Source organism: Homalodisca vitripennis, chromosome 1 (assembly GCF_021130785.1).
Source record: "Homalodisca vitripennis isolate AUS2020 chromosome 1, UT_GWSS_2.1, whole genome shotgun sequence".
In the NCBI taxonomy this organism is placed as follows: Eukaryota; Metazoa; Arthropoda; class Insecta; order Hemiptera; family Cicadellidae; genus Homalodisca; species Homalodisca vitripennis.
Genome location: NC_060207.1, coordinates 48,418,828 through 48,441,281, shown reverse-complemented (window position 1 = coordinate 48,441,281; position 22,454 = coordinate 48,418,828). Strand labels below are relative to the sequence as shown.

Sequence of the window (22,454 nt, the reverse complement as noted above, 5' to 3'; positions counted from 1 at the left end):
TGGTTGAAAAACTCTGGTTCGGTTTGCAGTCGATCAAGGATTTCCGAAGCGACAGCAACACGACGGTTCTTTTGCTCATCAGTCTGGGCGCAGATCTTCCTCATGCCCAGATCGTTCTTAATAATGTTTTGAACGGTCATCTTATCAATTCCGACCTCATCTGCGATAGCCCGAATGCTCAGACGACGATCACTGTTCAACACATCACGCACTTTTTGCACATTTGTGTCCGTGTGACTCGTTGATGGAGGACCGACGCGCTGTTTGTCATGGACGTCATCACGGCCCTCCCGGAAATTTTTGTGCCACTGAAACACCTGAGTTCTGGACAGAGCATCCTCACCGTAAGCCTCTTGAATCACTTGAAGAGTTTCCGTGGCCGTTTTCTTGAGTTTAACACAAAATTTAATGCTAAAACGTTGCTCGATCGTACTCTCCATTTTCACTCCGACGGGGTAACTGAAGATGCACTCCGCTCTCGCTCGATACTAACTCTCCAAGCGCTTGGAGGCAACTGCTGCAGCCCGGTTCCCTTTCACTAGATTCACTAGAGCCCCCACTACCACTACAGCACCAGATACCGGTTAGCAGACGCTTTGACGGAGCGGGGCAGGCTCAGTCCGGTTACTTATTATACAGACCCTGTATTATAGTATTCTTATAGTAATTATTTTATGAAAACTATCACATAATATTGTATGATCATAATAAAATCCATGATTCTTGCATTTATCATATTTGTAATTTTCACCTCTCTGAATCTGGAAGGAAAATGGGTTTAGACTAATTAAGCAGAATAAAATATTGTTTTCTAGAATTTTTGTGAAAGTTAGGAACATATATTGGATTGTAAATATCCAAACCCAAATGGTATCCATTTTATGAATTGGGATTACCAAATATTGGTTTCAAAATGTCTTAAAGAGTGTCACATTTCCTTTTTTTTTTTTGAGTTTTAGGTAATTTGGTAAGTGCCGTAACTTTTATGAACGGTGTTTTATCACAGCTCTTACCATAAATAATAATGTCAATTAAATTTCTTTAAGTAATCCAAGTACTACATTTAAAACATTGGTTATACTCACCAAAACTCTTGACAGTTTTGTTGATGTTTGCCCGATAGCTACGAGAGAGTGGAGCATGCTGCTGAGCCAAGTGCTCCACACACCTCTGCTCAAATAATCCTGCAGCACACAAACCTACACTAGTAAAATGTTCTTTACATTTTGACATTTCTTGAAAAAGTTCCACTCAATTTAAATGGAACTTATACAAGTAACTGTTTATTTATTCAGTCAAAAAATGAACTAAGCTATGATCTAAATTTGGTATTAAAAAGGCTGAAAGCCAAGGATTAGTGCCATAAAAACACACATGTCCTTTCAAATAAGTGGACTTTAGAAGGAAGTTTTTAAGATAAGCTTGCTGATTGGTCTAAATTTTGTTAAAAGCAGTCTTTATCTAATTTATGAATAAAAGTATTGTATTTACACTTATATTTAGAGTATATTTGTTGCAAAAAGTTAATAGTAAATCATAGTGTAACTTACCCCAAGGCTCTAATGAACGATCTAACCTAGACTCGATGAATGCTGTAAACATGGTTGTCTCAGAGAACCAATCTAGGAAACTCTGTGCTGTGTTGGATGTGATACTCTTTACAAAACTGTCTCTCTGCAAACAGACATAATATTAGTTCTAAACTACTGCAGAGATTTTCATAAGTGGTATTTAACCACCCAACCTGGTTACATTGAAAGTTATAGATAAAGGTACTGTCTGAAGTATACAGGATAAGTCTGAAGATACCAAGATAACTACATTGTGTTGGAACAGAAAAACCAACTCGTAATAGGACATACAAATTTACCTTTTTTCATGCATGGCTTAATTGCCCATTTTCCAAAAAATTGCAAATTATGAGGACAGCTTAAATTTTTAAATGAAAACCCCTCATTTCATGTCATGACCTCTTGAGCATTTTGTCAAGGTCTTGGTAAAAGAAACTGAACAACACAAACTAGAGATCTCTATCTCTATCTTACCCTGAATGACGCTCAATAAACAACTTTTGCATGAACATTTTTTTCAGAACTCATTGGATGAGACAGCAACATATCCCAGCTTGACTTAGCATTGTGAGGGATCAGTTTGTTGGGCCCTTTTTTATAGATGAACACCTTAATGCAGAGGTATATCAGAAAATGTTACAAAATCAGGTTTATCCAGTTATCCAAGTAGTAACCAACAACTGTAATGAAGTTTGGTTCCAGCAGGATGGAGCACCACTACACTATGGTCTGCATGTCCGTGAGTATTAAAAAAATATTTTTCCAAATCGCTGGATAGGCAGAAGAGGATGTATCGAGTGACCACTAAGATCGCCAGATCTATCTCTACTTGACTACTTTGTGTGGGGTACAATTAAAAACCCTGTCTAGAACGAAACCCCAGTGCATTAGGGACAGAATAGTGGTGGAAATTTAAAAAAATCCTGTGTGAATTCATACAGCATGCTGTTTTAAGTTTCTACAACAGGCTTCGACATTGTCAAACTGTACTGGGACAGCAGTTTGAACATCTGGTATAAAAAAACACAAGTTAGTAGGTTTTAGCGGTTTTATTGCTTAACGTAATTGTAATTACTAGTGCTAATGTAACTTTACATTTAAACATTTTAAGCTGGCCCCCAAAAAGCCCATTTTAAGGAAATGGTTCACTTTTATTTCCTCGAGGGATGTCCTGAGCTTTGTTTTTCTATCTTTGCTCATTAAAGTTTGAGCAGGATCCATTCATGCTTTTAACTTAATTAATTTCAATGATCTGCCATTTTGTACTGGGTTGAGATAGAAAGCTCTAGTTTCCACTGTTATTCTTCTTTTATCAAGACCTTTCAAATGGTTTTCACAACTTGAGCCAAGACAAGAATATTAAACCATCTTGAACAGGACCTACATTGTCAATGTTTTAAACTTTAAAACAGCGTAATATTTTAGGTCTTCCCTTGCCGTAGATGGATATATTAGAATGGTAAACTTTTACCAAAACGCCAAATACAGTTATGTCCGATATTTTAGATTGTCTCTTGAAGAGTTCTTTTAGTTGACATAAGGCCTTTGAAATGCCCGGTGAGTGCTCCGTGCTTATCGCAGTTGCGAAGGAAGAAATTATAAATGATCTTCACTCTGTGGCAGGGGGATGTGAGCACCCTTTTTCTAACTCTGACTACCTGCTCATCAATTATGTGTCTTCTACACAGCCATAACCAAACATATCTGCTGTGATGTGTATTACTGCTAAATTAGCATTATCCATACTTTTAACTCACACGGTATATATATATATATATATATATATATATATATATATATATATATATATATATAAATATATGCAAGTCATATTAAAGCATTTTTATCCAATTATTGTTCCATGTTTCAAGACCCTACAGTTATACCAAAAACGACAATATATTTTTACTTATTAAGACACACAAGAATGTGAGTACTAGAAACTTTTGAACTATCCTACATGAGATTTATGCTCCGTCATTCCATTTTTCATCAGTGATCTCATTGAAAACAATTCCCTTTGTTGTTTTACTTGAGACTCGTTCTAATATGGCCGACTGACTACAGTAACAGTAAAGTGTGTATTTAAGTGGTAATAATCCAACAAAATATTATTTACTTGTACAGAATACTTACCTGGGATATCATGTAATTAAATAAGCTAATATACCTTCATGGAAACCTCAAAACTTTAACAAAAAACTTGAATTTTAAACTGAATATTAACAAGCAAGTAAACCGTCAAGATTAAGTTAAGTTAAAGGCTCCAAGATTCAAACATAACTTCAACACACATCTATTTTACTCACTCTAAAACTTATAAGCCTTTCAAGAAAATATCAAGACTAAAAATTATATGAAATATCTATGGATTACGATCTATGACATAACCCAATAACAGTGACGTCACTGCCAAGTCACAATCCAAAAGTGATATTCGACCTCATACAGCGTTGGAACACAGCTGCTTGGCCACCTGTAACTAGACCACCGACCCTGACACTGTGTCAGCATTGTCAATGCTGATCTACAATCAGCTGCTGTACTCATACTACTGACACGGCACTTGATTGCGCATTTATTATTCTGACCAGAGAAATCAGCCAAATCTCCATTCAACACTGTATTTTTATTTATTCTGTCGACCAGAGAAGTTAGCCAAATCTCCATTCAACACTGTATTTTTATTTATTCTGTCAACCAGAGAAGTCAGCCAAATCTCCATTCAAAATTGTATTTTTATTTGTTCTGTCGACCAGAGACGTCAGCCAAATCTCCATTCAACACTGTATTTTTATTTATTCTGTTGACCAGAGAAGTCAGCCAAATCTCCATTAAACACTGTTCTCAACTCAAAAATGCCCTCAAGATATCCATGTGGCTCTTGCACAATTGGGGTCAAATTTTCAGGAGTAAAATGCACCGGCCCCTGTGATATGTGGTATTATGCTGGTTGCCAGAATATTCCTGTAAAGACCCTGAAAAAACGGACCAACAGTGAAATAACAATATGGAAATGTGGTACATGTAAAAGAGAGCTTGCCTCTGCTTCAACTACTCCTGACTCCTCCAAGATTCCAGACCGTCTGTGCACATCAATAGACAAACTGGAAAGCAGTCTGAGTGAGAATAATATTCTACATAAATTAGAAGACGATGATGAGAAACTAGAAATGGCTGCAAAAAGAGGGGCAGCACTTCTCGAGGAAAATCTTTTAAAAGAAAAAAACTATTAGATTAGAAGCTAAAGTAGAAAGTTTTAAAGAACAGGTTGGGAGAAAGGAAAACAATGAGAATAAATATCTGAGTAAAAATTGAACACCTACTACAGAATATCTCTAAAATACAGGCTCAACTGGAAAGAGAAAAAAAACTTTGTATAGATATGTAAAAAATCTTTGAAGAGCACGATTACAAATAAGGAAAACTTGTCAATAACTATATAAAAACGATAAATCACCTAGAGAATACAATAAGAAATCTTGAGAAGAAATTAAGCTCACAAGAAATAAATCAATCAGAATTTTGGAATCGTACAAACAATGAATCTCAAACTGAACTGTTTCCTCATTACATCTCTCTGCCAACAAGTTACTCCTCAAACTTGCTGATAGAACTCGCTCAATTGAAAGTAAGGCAAGATAGTTTAGAAAGTACAGTTAACCCTTTGAGTGCCGCGGCGTTTTGCTATAATATGGTATGCATAAAATGCTGAGCGAAAATGCCTGATTCTGCAAGGGTCTGGTTAAAAATTCATAACAAAATTATTTATTGGTATAATGTCTTGGGTTTTTGTTTTTTTTTTAGATAAATATATTTTCTTTATACATATCATACATTGATCACTTATTTAACGTTTTTATACCAATAAAAAAAAATCATTAACAAAAACTTTATGAGCAAAAATATTTTGTTTTTTATTTTGACACATCTTAGTATTATTGAAATATTTCATTTTTTCTTTACAAAAAGACATAAACACTTTGTTATACTTATTAAAAAAGTTTGGAAAATAAATATAAAAATATGAACCACTACAAAACTAGAAATTTTCTAACCTAACCTAATACTCTGTGTATTGTCTACACTGCTAATGCTTAAATCTAATGCCTGCAATACTTGGTCTTCATTGTCAGCAATGTTATCATGACTCATTGTTTATAAATATCACTGAACAAACAAAAAACATAAAAACTTTACAAATGTATTTAGTTAAGTACTAGCTGCTTACGATCACTGTAACCCATGGTCAAGTCATTGTTCTACTTACACACAGACTAGAACAACATATACAAACGAAATAATTTGAAGATACTAACACTACAAACCCACTTACATATAAAAACTTTCAATATTTACAATCATTTGTGAAATAAACACCAGCGCAAACAAAACATGTGACGACTCGTCCGCGTATATGTCGATTCTAAACTCGACTGACCCGCTCACTTTACAACCGCAGTAAAAATCAGAATCTAAGCAGAAGCAACAAAACCTACATCAAAAGTTACGTTGAAACCTTTGGAAATGCGTATGTATAGTCAGTCATTGAGATAATTTAGATAAATACTAGATAAAATATAAGCGTTACTGCAGAAGTCGCAAATAGCGATTCTGGCATTTCTTGCATAAAATGCAGGATCGCAAATAACGATGCTCCGGCACTCAAAGGGTTAAGGACTTGGCAGCATAAATCATAAATAAACATATTGAGCCTCCGTCTAACTCAGAAATACAAAGTATGCCCAAAACTCAAAATCATAAAATAATTTAAAAAAGCATGCCAACCAAACAAAATAATACACCATCTAATAGAGGGAAGAACTATTTCAGTGTTTCATTACAGGTGGCTAAACTTAAACAATCCCAGAAACAACATCCTATGGATACACAAAGACAGACACTTTTAACAACTAATGAACAGATTAAGACTGTGGAAGACCAGTACAGAAAAACTGTTAACTACTGGATTGACAGGAAAATCCAGCCATCTGACAACCTCACAGGCATCTGAATCAAGTGATGATGAAGATTTTAACATCATAGAAGTGGAAGCTGATGTTCACTCCCCTGCTTCTGCAGTTACACAGACCATACCATTTTCTCCTCCCAAAACATCATCTCCTGCTGGTTGTAATAATAAAAAACCTCCTGTAACAGCCACAAAACTTAATCCATCTGAATCAATTCAACACTTTTTTTTAGCAAAATATTAATAATCTCAGGAATACTCAAATAGAATCCTCTATAAACCAATATAAATTATCCAACAACATTCAAAAAAGCATCCCTTTTTTAGACTCGAACCTAAAACCAGAAGACAGGGGGAAGACTCACTACAAAACAAGGATTCTTATAAACAAAAAATATGTCAAGTCAAAAATTTGACTTTGACGTTTCACTGAACGATGGCAAATGTCCGGAAAAATCCTGTTTCCTTCACAATCCTTCCATCGAATAAAATAACCTTCAAACAAAGAAGTCAAAAATAATAAAAACAATAAAAACTTAATACTAGTACACCAAAATATAGGTGGACTATAGAGTAAAATTGACAGAGTAACACATTTACTTGACAACACGGGGAAACAAACTGATATCAAACTCAAAAAGAAAAATGTTTCAACCACTTTCTAGACTCTGTTAGTCAGAACATGGACTAAATAATAACACAATTTCACAGTCTTGCATAAAAAATTATAGCCTGGTAAGTGCTTTCAGCTGAGAGGCGTGGCCATTTTTAAACGCAACAACTTTGGAGCTAAGGTGGAAAGCCTTAATTTTGAAGATCTGAGCAAAGAACTTGTCTGTAAAGTATCAGGAATCAAGTTGCACACATCGAATAAAAAAAAAAATGGTTTATTATTGGTGCATATCGTCCACCAGGTGCAGCTGTGAACAATGCCTTTGACATCCTGACCTCTATCCTTGACAAGATCCCTCAACGAAATGGTGGAATTTGTTTGGAGGGTGATTTAAACATTGACAACGTTAACAATCAAAGTAGAGAGAAGATAGACCTTGACAACCTTCTCACTTCTTATGACATAACGAGGCTTGATCTTCCGCCGACAAGATTTTCCACAACGTCTGCCACTTTAATTGATGTGGTCTGCACCAATCTAGATCCAAAAAGTGTCAATGTTGATGTACTTCATACAGGTCTCTCTGATCATACAGACCAAATTACATCCCTGAATATTCTGGTCCCACAGAAAATCCAACCAACTACAACTAGGAGACATCTAAATGTAAGAAATCTCATAAGCCTGCAGAACCTACTTGCTGTTCAAAGCTGGGAAAGGGTTTACCAGGAACCAAACGGTTAAAAAGCTTATTCAGAATTCATAGGCACTTTTACATCAGCCCTAAACATAACGTGCCCCTTAACCCTAGAAGTGGCAATGCTAAACTTCCACAGTGGCAAGCTCTTTTTGGCCACTTTGCAGAGTATTTTTTAGAAATTCACCAAAAATATATTTTTTACTTTAACCTAGTCATGTTGCATACTGAATTCTTCAGAAAGAGTTGAATTTTCATATTATGACAAAATAAAATGATTTCGTGAAACCTGAATTGGACTTATCATGTGAAAAACCAAAAAATGTTGATTGACCAAACTAAAATTGTAACTTTGACACTTTGTAAAAAATAATAAAAACATAGTTACAGAAAATCCATTATATACCAAATGTAGAAACAATAATTACCTACAAATACCAAAGGAAAAAGTTTGAAAATTATAAAACAATAAATAAAATAAATGAAAAAATAAATTTTTTTGCAAAATAGCAAAAAAAGTTGTTTTGTTGAAACTGGTAAAAAACAACCTAAATGCTGTAGAATCTTTGCATACTATATTTTATTTTGAAGAGAAAGAGTTTTTCTACAGATCTACCAGATCAGTTTATTACAGTAAATTATTATTTTTAGTTTTTTGTTTGTGATCAAACTTGAAAATGAAATTTGGTACCAGGAAACAGTGAATAAACAAACTAACACAAGATCGTAAAAACAATGCTAGCAATAAGCGGCAATGTGAAGCGACTTCTAAGACGTCGCTTGCCACGTCACGGCGGCGTAAATAGAACATCTCAGACGTCGCTTGCCACTTAGAGGGTTAAAAACATCAAGAACTAAACCTAAAAGTCTAAATAAGCGTAACATGTACTCCCAGGATGCTGAAGAAAGCAGAAAACCATTTATAGCTGCACAAGAAAAGTACTTACGAACAAATAAACAACAGGACAAATTGGACTTTGTACAAAAAAAGAAAGCATACGACTTAAGGCTACGAGAATTGAGAAGAAGTGCGAATGAAGACCATATTACTAGGACAGGGAATAAATCAAAAGACATTTGGGACATAATAAATGGTGAGCGAGTCCCCAAAAAACAAAGAAAGGATGTCTCATGGCAGCTTAACATAGAGGGTATTACTGTAAACAACACTGACCAAGTAGCAAGAAAATTTAATGAACTGTTCACAACCACTGCTGAAGAAACATTAAAACTAAATAACAACCCTCCCATTAGAGATGCTAATTTGTTTATTCCTGACCGAACTGGTTGCCTACTGACTGCTTCTCAGATGACAGATCCAGAAGAAGTATTCAAAGTCATACAGTCTTTGAAACTTTCGTCTTCAGCAGGAGTAGATGAGTTAAGACATGCAGCCTTCAGCTGTGCTACCCACTTAATGAATTGATAAATAAATCACTGACTCAAGGGATCTTTCGTTCAAAGCTGAAGATGTCAAAAGTCTATCCCCTCCAAAAAAAAGTAATACAAGTGACCTTCAAAATTTCAGACCCATATCTCTTGTGTCAACGTTCTCCAAAATCATCAAAAAATTGTTCTCATCAGGCTCCTAAATCACTTATTGACAAACAATCTTTTAACCCTATAAGTGGCGGTCATTTGTGGTCTCAGTGGCAGGCCGTTTTCGGGTAAATTGCCATGATCGTTAAACTTATTTTTAGAAAATATTGTCTAAGTGATAACCTAGCAACATTATATATTTTTGTTTTCCTTATGAACTATAGAATAATAATAAATATAATATTTGGTATAATATAGAAAAAATAATTTTTAAGTTCTACTGTCCGTCACTTTGAAACTACTGGAGCTACAAAATAATGTCATATTCACAGAATATACACAATTTTATTCTAAACAAATTACTTCCTATACATTTTTTTCTATTTACAAGAACAAAAAAGTTAGATGGGAAAAACTAAATCTATGTACAAACTGGTTTTTTTTTGTCGCTAGTCACTAGAAGGGGCTTGTCTTTTCCTCCCAGTAGTGTAGGGCCGATAATAGTGGCTTAGTTTGTCATAGCACAGTATATTTCGTAAATATAAAACAGGAATTGTCTTATCGCAAACCCCTCCCCATCCTCAGACAGAGGTCAAAGTCGAGCGGTCTAGTAGATAACGTGACTACAGAATCTCGCCGCCCGTTCAGCTGGTGCGCTGCATTCTTATACTTTCGTGCCGAAGTGTCTGTCGAGTGCGTCGCTTTGTTGTACTTCCGTGTTTTACTGTGTGTGTAATAGATTAGTGATGGGTGACACTATGAGAATTTGCGATTTACCCAGGAGCGAAGAGGGGGCCATTCGTTTTTTACAAGATCATGACTAGTTGCCTAAATCTAAAATATGCGTGGCAGTCGGCAGTTGCGGCTGAAGGCGGAAATCTACTACACTCACTCATTCTTGATATTGCTGCATTCTGGGCGTCACAGGAAACCCATTAACAATTAATATTCGTTGTAAGTTTGTAATTTTGTAATTGAAGAGTTGCTTTTTCGTTCTATAATGTTTTTTTCTATAAATTTGTATTTTTGTGTTCCTCATACTGGTGTGGTCGGTATAATCCCAAAGTACCCCAACATTTTCCATGACGAACGAATAACCCATTTACCAGTAACACAAACAACGCGATAAACAATAATATACTGACAATAACAGTACGCAAAGTCGCCAAACAAAACAGTGACGAGACGAGTAGACAGCTGTTCTCTCGTTTACCGCAAGGTCAAATGAAAACTGTTGGATTCATTTAAGCCAGCAAACATTAGTAACATGAATACATACTATACTATATGATATGTATAGGAAATATCATGGAGAATACAATAGTTCAAACTAGGCCTAAAAATAATGGACGGTCGCGGAGCAACAGCCTTAAATGTGAAGCGATGGCTGTGACGGCGCTTGCCACTTCGCGGCGGCGTAAATCATACGTCTCAGACGGCGCTTGCCACTTAAAGGGTTAACTGATAGACAACATGGCTTTCTGGCTGGGAGATCTACCATCACTGCCCTTGCTGATTTGGTCGAGCACATAATTGACAACATAGAGGAAAAAAATACCACCACTAGTACATTTCTCGATCTAAGCAAAGCATTTGATTGCTTAATCACCAATTAGTCATGGCTAAAATAAGTTCACTGGGCATCAAGGAGACAGCATTACTACGCTTGAAGAGCTATCTGGGTGAACGGAAGCAGGTAGTAACAATACAGCAGACAATCAATGGAGTGACAAAAACAACAACATCCTCACCACTGGCTATCACCCGAGGTGTGCCCCAAGGCTCTGTTCTGGGACCCATTCTGTTTATATTGTTTACATATGACCTCTCAGATTTACATCAACTCATACTGCTATCCAGTTATGTATACTGACGACACTGTTTTGACCACCTTAGATAAATCAACCGAACCCCTAAAAATTAATACATTCATCTCAATTAACTTGGCCCATCAATACTGTATAGAGAATGATTTAGTATTGAAGAAATCAAAAACACACCACGTCATCTTTGGAAGAAACAAGGATCAAGTAACAATCCCAGCTGACACACAAATCTCTCACTCAACAAAACACCTTGGCTTTATACTGGATGATTGTCTCTCCTGGAATATCCATATACAGTCGGGGCCACCAAATTAGGCGGGTAGGTGGAATTGCGCCGTTGCCAGATTGTGCAAACATCGTGAAATAGAATAATCCCTGAATTGTATCCATTTTAGAGCTTGATGTTGTTTGCTTCTGATGACATCTTACAAGTTACAAAGATGAAAATTGTATTATTGGCTTCAGGGGAGACCGCTGATGATAATAGTATACAATTTTTGTATGTAAATACAAAAATGTAATTTTGAAATACTAAATACCTACAAACCAATTTTAATTCACTAACATGGTGTATTAAACATTTCAGTAAGCGAGGAAGTTTTTTATTTTTTGGTTAGGAACATTTTTCCTGTGGCAAAGTTTTAGACAAAGGTATAAACTTTATTTTTTGTTCCAAACAAATTTTTCTCAGTTTTCTAACTTCGCTGGGAAATGCGTGCAAACCTAAATTATTGAAATCAAACACGCAGAGCGATGCCTGCACAGTGTGTATACACACAATTTCTACTCAACTTTTTTTTAATAGCAATACTTTATATTAGTTTATCATTACTCAACTATAGTACTATGTATTGTAACCATAGCAAAAATTAAATAAATATTTTAAGTTTAATAAAATTAACCATGCTTAAAACAATCTGTTTTGCCTTCCTTAGCAAAATTATTTTAAATACAAACATTTTAAACACGTGTAGTAATAGAAATAATAAAGAAAAATTTTTAAGTAATTATTATTAAACAAGTGACATTGTTAGTACATACTATTACATAATCACAGTGAAATTATACGTCAGTCCGTGGTTGATTTGATCACTTGGTGGTTCCGAGTTACTTGCTTTTAATCTTTGTCAATGTCACAGTCACTGTCGCTGTTTTCACTGTCTGATGAGTCGTCTCTAAGGTTTATAATAAATGGTTCCATTGTCATCTCTAACAATTTCTATAGCCCAACCGTCAGACTGCAAATTCTCACTGTGTCTCACACAATTTCCCCAATCGACAGCTTACGACGTGACGTTATCTATAGCTTCTGAAGTGAGTTTTTCAACATCTGCTAATTTGAAAGTACTATTTCTTGTAGCAACTTCTCGCTTGACTTGTGCCCAGATAAGTTCAATCGGGTTGTGCTGGCAGTGGTAAGGAGGTAACCTCACCACTTCATGGCCCCATGACAACGCTAGTTCGTCAAGCTCGTATTTTTTGTGTTGACTAAAAGGTATCACTTTTAAAAGTAATTCCGCTTTAGTTTCCTTGTCAAAAAATCAATATTTTTTCTATTTAACCAATCTTGTATATCTTTTTTCTTCCAGTTAGATGAGGGAACTTTGTCAATTTGTGCAGAGTGGTAGGGTGCATTGTCCATAACAATGACCAAGTTCTTCCAAACTTGGTAGAAGATCTTCACAAATCCACCTCTTAAATGATGCATGATTCATTTCAGCATGATAGTCTGTACCGGTTGTTTTAGATCTAAAACCCCATTTGCACTATGGAATAAATCCTTTTGAATTTCCTGCATGACACACTATTAATCTACCACCTTTCCCTGTTGGCACTTTCAAACCACCACTTTTGTCAGAATGCTGCCAAATAAAATGTTTTGTGTGACTTTGGTTTACCCATGTTTCGTCTAGATACACGCGATCAACGTTTTCATCCTGTACAGATTTCATTTTCCTTAAAAATTGTGCACGTGCAACCACAATGTCCTGTCTTTCCATCAAAAATTTATGACCATAGTTTGCTTTCTTAAACTTAAACCAAACAGTGTGCAATAGCCTCCTAGTTGATCGTACACTTCCCTTGTATTCAATTTTTCCTGAAATTTTATTCTCACTTTTTCAGCTGTTGGAAACTCACCTTGGTCATAAAACTCCAAAATTGTTCTTCGAACCAGATCACAATCAAAGTCAATCAAAACTGTCAGTTGTTTCTCTCGTGAATATTGTTTTCTTGGGGACGAGAAATCACATGTTGGTGACAATTTTTGTTCCTGGACACATCGTTGAACAGAACGGAGACTTAATCCACACACTTTTGATGTAAGATACAGCCAAGGAAGCTACGTGGCAGAAAAAATTGAAAACTTAAGCTCAAAAAGAATCGATACTTTTGGCTATGTACGAGCTAATACCACTTTGATACAAGTTATTGACTCTGCTACAATAGATGAGGAAAATCCGGTGGTAATTTTAGGAGGTACCAATGATAGTTTGAATGACAATCTTCAAGACATTTACACACGCCTGGAAGAAAAACTAAAACTTATCAGTGAGACTAGACCAGTTTTTATAACCACAATTCCGACCAGATTTGACATGCCACTTACTCACCCTGTTAACACCGAATTACAGTTGCTAAATAGCTACATTGGGGAGCTGACAGCTAGATTGAGTAATGTATGTTTAATAGATCTAAATCAACTTTCAAGAAATCACTTCACAAGACATGGTCTCCATTTAAACAGTTCTGGAAAAACAAAGTTAGCCCATGCCATCATCCATGCTGTAATGAGATGGTACTCACAGTTGGATTCTTCTACTTATGAGACGTATTTCAGTAGTAACACTGAATCTTCTTCAAACCTTGGATTATCAGAAATTTGTTTTAGTTCCAAAAAAAAAATGGCCAGAACTCTTCAACGACTTATAACCCAATACCTCTTGACCCAAATTCACTAAATAATCATGGTATTACAATAGTGGAAGCAGACATGAAGCATATCATTGACAGATTCTGTACTGATGTTTGTGTAGCCTTTGCCCATTGCGTCTCAGGTGATTTTTATCATCACAAGCAGATGAGCAAAGGTGTCGCTGTAGCCTTCAAGGAAAAATTTGGAAAACCCCATGTTTCAGATTATTGTGGTAGCAATTTAACCTATCAGAAAAGTGCCTATGGAACAAATGTTTACAGTTTAGTGACGAAACCTAAATATTTGATGAATGCTATCAACTCCACAAACTATACAAGTGCTTATGATTCAGCCTTTGCACAGTTGGCAGAAGATTTTAAAACAAGAAACTTAAAGACACTTATCTGTTCACCGATGGGGTGTGTACGAGATCGAGTTTTACCTGAACATTTTATAGCTAATCTTCAAAACTTCAGAAACAAAACAGGTGCCTCTGTTCTCATTGTTACATACAACGAAAACTCAGACGGAATACTTCGTAGTGGACTGCTTCATACTGCTTTTGTTAAACATCTCCAGCAAATAATTGCTACAAAGACTTCCTTATCAAATCTGGATACAAGTTCAAATCCTTCAAACATTGATCATCATGTAGCGGAATTTAAACAATCGCAGTTTCCAGCAACGCAGACAATAAAAACATCAAGACCACGTGGATATCATTGCCTTTCTTCAAGCATTTTCGGCTCTCCGGTTCCCGTACATGAGGCCATTAGCTGCTCGACACGACCTGTACCACCTCTAGCGTCTTCAGTGCAGTGTGATGAGGGGGGTGTTCAGTTCAATGGGCAAAGTGTTAGTGAGGTGTTGGGTCCTGCTTTACATGTGGAGGGAGTTAGTGAATGTAAGGTGTCTGGAGTTGAAATAACCCTCAACCATGTTGATAGTTTTGGTACAGATAGTAAGAGTTTGTCCAATGATACAAGCAGTATTTTTTTAGATTAAGACCAAATGTAAATTACAATAATGTTAGAGAAAAAGTACTTAAAATTAGGCCTAGTTTAAAGGGAAAGTCAAAGTTTCAAAAACCCTTTTCAAAATATAAGCTTAGTAATTTATTAATATTTCATCAAAATATTCAGCACCTACCATCTCGAATCGATCTGCTTGACATAACACTGTCTGAATTCCAGCCAAAGCCTGAAATTTTATTCTTAACTGAGCATAAATGCTCTGAAAGTGATTTTGCTTACCTAAAAATTCCAAATTATGAAATAAGCAGTTATTACTGTAGAAAAACCACAGTTGGTGGGGGAACAATGATACTAACTCGTAGTAACAGTAATATTAAAGTAAAACCAATAATGTACCCTCAAATTAAGTCTCTGCTTAAAGGACAAAGAATTTGAATGTTGTCTTTCTCAACTCTTTTTTGGTGATGACTCCTACTTACTAGTATGTATTTATAGATCTCCATGCAAAAAGTATGATGATTCCTTCCTAACTAAGTTTGATTCTCTCTTAGGCACAGTAGCAAAAAGACATGGTAAAAGTAATATTGTAGTGGGAGGTGATTTCAATATAAATGTATTAGAGCATAGCAACACATATATAGAATTTGTAAATATTCTGAAAGCTTTTAACCTTTATTATTTGGTTGACTTTCCTACTCGAGTTACTGATCACTCCAGAACTGCCATTAACAATTTTGTAACAAATATAGATAAAAAACTTACTTGTGTAACTGGCATAGTAACTGAAATTTCTGACCATGATAGACAATTGTTGGAATTACACAATGTAAAAACAAAAAGTACATCCAATAGCTTTTATAAATTTAGTAGAAACATTTCTGAAAGCAGTGTAAATGGATTTGTGAAAGTTTTGGAGAGAGAAAACTGGTTGGATATGTATTGTGCTCCTGTTGAAGAAAAATTCAATGTTTTTTATACCACATTTATGTATCATTTTAATGTACATTTTCCTTTAACCAAAGTCAAAATTAATGCAAATTGTAAATCTTGGATAACTGACAGTATTAGGAATAAAAAGGCTACATTAGTTAATTTAAGTGCACAGGCTAGAAGTACTAAAGATAGTGATACCAAAGAAATGTTAAAACACATAAGGAAAGAACTAAAACAGAATGTCATTTTAGAAAAGAAAAAGTTTTTTGACAGAAAGATTGAATGCTCTACTAACTTGATAAAATCAACCTGGCAAATAATTAATAATGAATTGGGTAGAAAGTTAACTGGTTGTAACTCAGAATTACTTCTGAATGTAGATGGTAGACAAATTTCTGATCCTTTATGTATAGCCGAAAGTTTTAATAGTTTTTTCTCATCAACTGTAGAAAATTTAATTTTACCAAACTTGCCTAATAACCTTGTTCTAAATGAGAATTCCCAAACTATAAATGTTCAAATGAATAAGTCCTTTTACTTTCAACCAGTAAATTCAGATGTAGTTAGCACCATAATTGCCTCTCTCAATAATAAATTCTCATCAGGCCATGATGATGTGTCTGTGGCTGTCTTAAAACAATGTGGCAGAGTTATCAGTGGCCCTCTGGCTCATCTCATTAATTCCTCTTTTGTCACAGGTATATTTCCTGATCAAATGAAAATTGCCAAAGTTGTCCCAGTTTTCAAGAAGGGTGACCCTCATGATGTATCTTGCTACCGTCCTATTTCTCAGTTATCATGTTTTTCAAAAGTCTATGAGCGAGTAGTGTACAACCAATTTGCCTCTTATCTAGAATCTAATAGTTTATTTGACAAGGAGCAGCATGGTTTCCGATCTGGCAAGTCTGTGATTACAGCTGCAACTGATTTTGTGCAGTCAATAATTGAAAATATTGATAAAAAGAAAAAAGTGGCTGCCATTTTCCTTGACCTGAGCCGAGCATTTGACAGTGTCTCACATCCTAAATTACTGCAGATTTTGGAAAACCTCAATATTGATAGAAAAACAGCTGCTTGGTTCAAATCTTATTTAACAAACCGCAAGCAATATGTTGAGATAACAAAGCAAAATGGAAAACAAATCAACAAAATTCAATCAAGACAACAGTTCATAAAATATGGCGTCCCCCAAGGTTCCATTTTAGGCCCTTTGCTGTTTGTTTGCTATTTAAAGGGATTGCCCAGTGTGGTCATGGGAAACGGGCAAATTTGTTTATATGCAGATGACACTAATCTTCTTGTAACAGAGGACAATATAAAACAGCTTGAATTATCATCTTTTCTTAATATTTCCAATCTTATTCAAAATATGGCCCAAAAAAATGTATTAGTCAATTATGAAAAAACACACCTTATGCAATTTTTCACAAAACAAAATTCAAATAAAGAGACCAACCTTAAAATCCTAATAGAGAATCATGAACTGGATCAAACAGACAGCACAAAATTTCTAGAGTTGACGATTGACAAAAATTTAGACTGGACAAACCACGTAAATAGAATTTCATCCAAAATTCATCTGAGAAGAATGTCAAAGCTGAGCAATCTCAAAACATTGAAAACAATTTATTATTCACTCATTCATTCTCACATCAACTTTGGAATTAGCCTATACGGGGGACAGTCAAAGCAAATCTCAATAGAATTCTGAAATTACAAAAACAGGCTGTCAGGATCATGTTAAATCTTAGATGGAGAGACTCAGTTAAAATTTATTTTGCTCAGCTACAAATTCCAACAGTATTTGCCTTATATATTACTGCCACAATCTTAACTGCAAAAGAATGTATTGAAATATCAGATTATCCTACTCAAAAATACAATACCAGGAATTCCAGATATAGAATAATTGGGCATCATAATCTTGAGTTCTATAAAAAAAGCCCAACCTACGTGGGACTAAAATTTCTTCAAAGATTACCTTGCCACATTAGATCGGAACAAACCTTGCCAAAATTTAAGAAAAAATTAACAAGTTACCTGACAGCAAAGGCACTTTACTCAATAGAGGAATTTTATGAATCAGATGGCCCATTAGTTAGTTCATTAATTTGAAGCTTATTTTTAATAATTTAAAGTTCTCTTTAATTTATAATATGAACTTGCAGAAATATAATGTTTATAGATTAACCATTATATATTATGTATGGCTATTTTAAATTGGAAAATATACCCAGAATTCTAATTTGTTAATGTAAAGATTAGTCAATTATATTGTATATACAATGCTGACACTATTCATGTATAAAATGTATACAACTATGAATAAAGAGATTCTTATCTTATCTTATCTTATCTTAAGATCTTGACTTTTCTTGAAGTTAATTGTTCCAAGAACACCAGGGTCAGTTAAACCTTTCAAAAAATTCAGGACGTTAACTACAACACATTTAGTTTGACTATTTAAATCCCTTTTCTTAATACCCTCTAATCGTCTCCTTTTCACAGGTGTTTTTTCATTTGCACGTGAACTTCATTTTCAGTATGTAACTACACTCACTAACTAGTCAGACAGTACAATATGACTAGCACTGGCACTGGCAGGGTGGTGTGTGGTAGCTGCATCGTTGGCGCGACGCTTGGACTAGGCAACAATGTGCACACAGCATTACCAATTTGTGCCTGAGAGCGACCGATTTTCGACCTTCCTCCGCTTCACCGGTCCCATACGTGGCAGCAGCGCAAATCCACCCACCCGCCTTATTTGGTGGCCATGACTGTAGACAGTTTGTGTAGTCAGCTATGTACTGCACTGTTTGCCCTGAGAAGAATCAAACTCATCAGTACCCTAGAAGCCACCAAAGTTACCTACCATGCACTCTTCGAAAGCAGAATGGGATCATACTTTGAAGAGCATCCTCAAACAACAACCTTCAACGTGTTGTGGTCCTTCAGAAGCAGGCGATAAGAGTAATGGCTGGCATTGCACCACGGGACAGCTGTAGAGAAGCCTAAAAAGACCTAAAGATACTCACTGTGACAGCTCTCTATATTCTTGAGGTCATCCTACATGCTCATAGTCTCAACTTGACTCAAAACAACCGCCATGGAAGGGAAACCAGGCATGGGTATAACTTCCAATTTACCAGCTCACAGAACTGCACTATTTGCCAAAAAACCATCTTATGCTGGAGCTAAGCTGTTCAACAGTCTCCCAATCCAGCTCAAGCAACTGGAGGAAAGCAAGTTGAAAAGAGGACTGTGCTGCTGGCTTATGGAGGAGTCGATTTACACCATTGGTGAGTTTCTGGAGAGGGCATTTGAACACTAAACCATACTTTATTAATTTTTTATTTTATGTTGTGTGACGCCTGTTCTAAACTTGATGTTTGTGAATAAAGTTTTCTGTATTCTATTCTTGCTATGAAGATAAAATTGTAAGTTAAGCAAAAATGTGAAGCTTGGTATTAGACCAATCCCATAAAGAAACTTCATCGCTTTTGTTGACAAGTTACTTAAAAATGTAATATGATTAACATTCACAATATATTCTATTTGTTTATTCTGATTTTTTTGTTTTGGTGCTAGCATATTTAACGATAAAACAATGAAGCGAGAGTCACTTCCTTGACAGACAGAAATCGGGACTTACAATAGATCGAGTTTACCAATTTCATACCAATGTAAAGACTATAGAATAAAGTTTCACACCATATTTCAACCCTTCAGGTCAATTTTCAACAGTTATTGTGCTCACAGATAGACAGAAATCGGAGTTCGTTCATTAGCAACTGGTGGGAGAGTCTTCACTAAACGCTCAGCCAATAAAGATATAAAAAATATATTTAAAAAGTTCTGCCTAGTTTAATATTTAATTCTTTTTTATTTATATAAAAAGAATACAAAAAAATCATCAGCTTTTCAACAATGAACAAATATGTAGTCCTGACCTGAAACTCCCGTTGGCCGGTGGTTGAGGAGGTGATGATGTGGTCCCGGTAATGACCAACCAGTTGTACAAACAAAGCTATCAGAGCCTCTGATGCTACCAGATTGTGTGCAGGAGACAGTGGAGCGTTCTTGTCTGGCACAGCACAGTGTAGAGCCTCCCGCAGCCCTCTACACAGCCTAGGTGGCAGTACAGTGCTCTCGTCCCCACAACACTGCACCACTCTACTCTCGTCCACATCCACCACCAGAACCTGTCACACAAATCTCGTATATGTCATTTTTAGTCTACTGAAATTATGCAATTACTCAAATATATTAAAAATTACCTAATGAATACAAATACAAATTTGTTGATGGATAAAAAGCAATATTAACTTTTTTTGCAGAAACTGTAATTTAATTGACACTCAAGTTCTGTCAATTTTAGTTAAATCAATTATTTGCCTATTTCCTATTTTGTTGTTAGATGTTGTCAGTATTTGTTTTTTTTCTGTAGAGTAAGTGTTAACAACCAATAAGTGTTGACAACCAACATCTGATATTTTTGTTTCTGAGAAACCATGCAAGTTTGGCAGCAAAGGTGGGATGAGGGTACCAACGGTCGTTGGACCTTTCATCTCACCAGAGACCTGAATGCCTGGATGAACCGCAGCCATGGGGAGATTAAGTTGTACCTGTGTCAGTTCCTGACAGGGCATGGCTACTTAGGAAGTACCTTCACCAGATGGGGAAGGTCCTTGGTGCACGTACTGCCCAGAGGTAGAGGTGTGCCAAGTAGCTCCGAGAGCGGAAGAAGCCCAAACTAGCTCCGGCTCCGTTTGCGGAGCTAGCTCTTTTAAACAGCTCCAGCTCCGGCAACCGCTCCGGCGCGATGTGCGGCATCTGTTGCTCCCTTGTAGATTGGAGCTTATTGCTTGGTTATGTTATAAACAGCAAATACTACTGTAAACAAATATGCTAAAGGTGCTGACAGTTTTAATTACTACTTACTTTTTTATAATACGTAATTATGAAAATCTAATTTTTTGGGTAAGAAGACTACACGTACATTTTATTTATATTTATTTTCACACTGTAGTAATAAAACATAAAAAATAGTACGGTAACAGAAAATATAAAATAATATACAAATTATTTACACAAGTATTCATGATTTGCATTTAGATACACAAGTTGAGTCACTTTCATGGATTTGATACGTGATCTTCGGTCACTTATTATTATTCCCGTTCGGGAAAAAAAATTCTTTCACAAGGTACTGACGTACCCACAAAACCCCATGTTTATTTTAACGAGTCTGCTGAGATTTGGGTAGACTGCCTCGTGAATCCTCCACCAGGACAGAGGATCGCCTTCTCTGGGAAGTGGTGGTTCAGCGATGTACCTGTCGATTTCGGCGGGTAGCACAATCGTTGGGAGTTCCGGGAGTCTGCCTTTGTACAGATTTTATTACAGAATCAAACATAGAAAATACTGAACATTCTTCTTCTTCAAATTGTGATGGACCAGATTGGTTGGTCAAAGTCAAAGATGGTGTGTACCAGGAGGGGATTGTGTTCCATTGCGGTGGCAGAAGTGGCGGAAAATCATAGCTGCAACGACTGTAATCACATGATTCTTAGCAAACTGTTGACATTTGTCGTCAGAAAAATGCATACAATTTGAACCTTGGGTCCAAAAGGTATTAAGTACTACTAACTTGTTGTACTCAATGTCATGGTATCTGGCTGATAACCCCATGAGCAGGTTCTGTACTACCTGTATTGCATCAGGGTGCAAATTTAGTGTACATAGTTTGCTGCAAACATTTTGCAGCCAAGCGTCAAAACAATTATTTGACTTCCAGTGAAGTAGGATTCCCCACTCATCTTTGCTGTGACCTCTTCAAATGGTTTTAGGACTTTGCAAAGGTCACTGCAAAGTTTCCATTCATTAGAAATTAAAGATGGCAAGTCTTTGTCCAGCAATGCCAAAGTGCTTATTACAGCCTCTTTTAACTGAACAAATCTACAAAGCATGTAATATGTGCTGTTCCATCTCGTACTTACATCTTGAAGTAAGCGTTTAGGGTCTTTAAACGCCATTGTTGATTTGGTATTTTAATAGTTTTTCAGTGGCTGCGTTGCTTCTCTTAAAAAATGAGACAATCTTTTTGCATTTGGTGATTACTGTATCTACCTTTTGATATGGCATCTTGAACCACTAGGTTAAGAGTATGTGCATAGCACGGCCAATGACTCCACATTAAAACATTTTTTATGGCTCCAACGACATTGGAGGCATTGTCTGTTACAACAACTAAGATTTTGTCTGAGATTTTATAGAAATTCGTTATTTTCTTGATTTTCTTCGGCTAAAATGGCTAGAAGTTATGTGAGCCCTCCATTAAAATACAGTCTAAAGAGAACTGATTTCAACACAAAATCATTGGTAATGAAAATGCCCTGTAACAGCTATATACGAT

General features: G+C 35.9%; 1 protein-coding gene across 2 annotated transcripts in view; it reads right to left on the bottom strand.

Moving 5' to 3' along the window:
* The window catches only part of LOC124360985 (DENN domain-containing protein 2B-like), a 90,349-nt gene that overhangs the window by 8,337 nt on the left and 59,558 nt on the right, over positions 1–22,454 (bottom strand). For both annotated transcript variants that reach the window (XM_046815023.1, XM_046815027.1), the window contains exons 9-11: positions 19,990–20,241; positions 1,551–1,674; positions 1,086–1,184 (exon numbers count right to left, since the gene is read on the bottom strand). In XM_046815023.1, the coding sequence (XP_046670979.1) occupies positions 1,086–1,184; positions 1,551–1,674; positions 19,990–20,241 (475 nt within the window). The remainder of the gene's footprint in view (positions 1–1,085; positions 1,185–1,550; positions 1,675–19,989; positions 20,242–22,454) is intronic.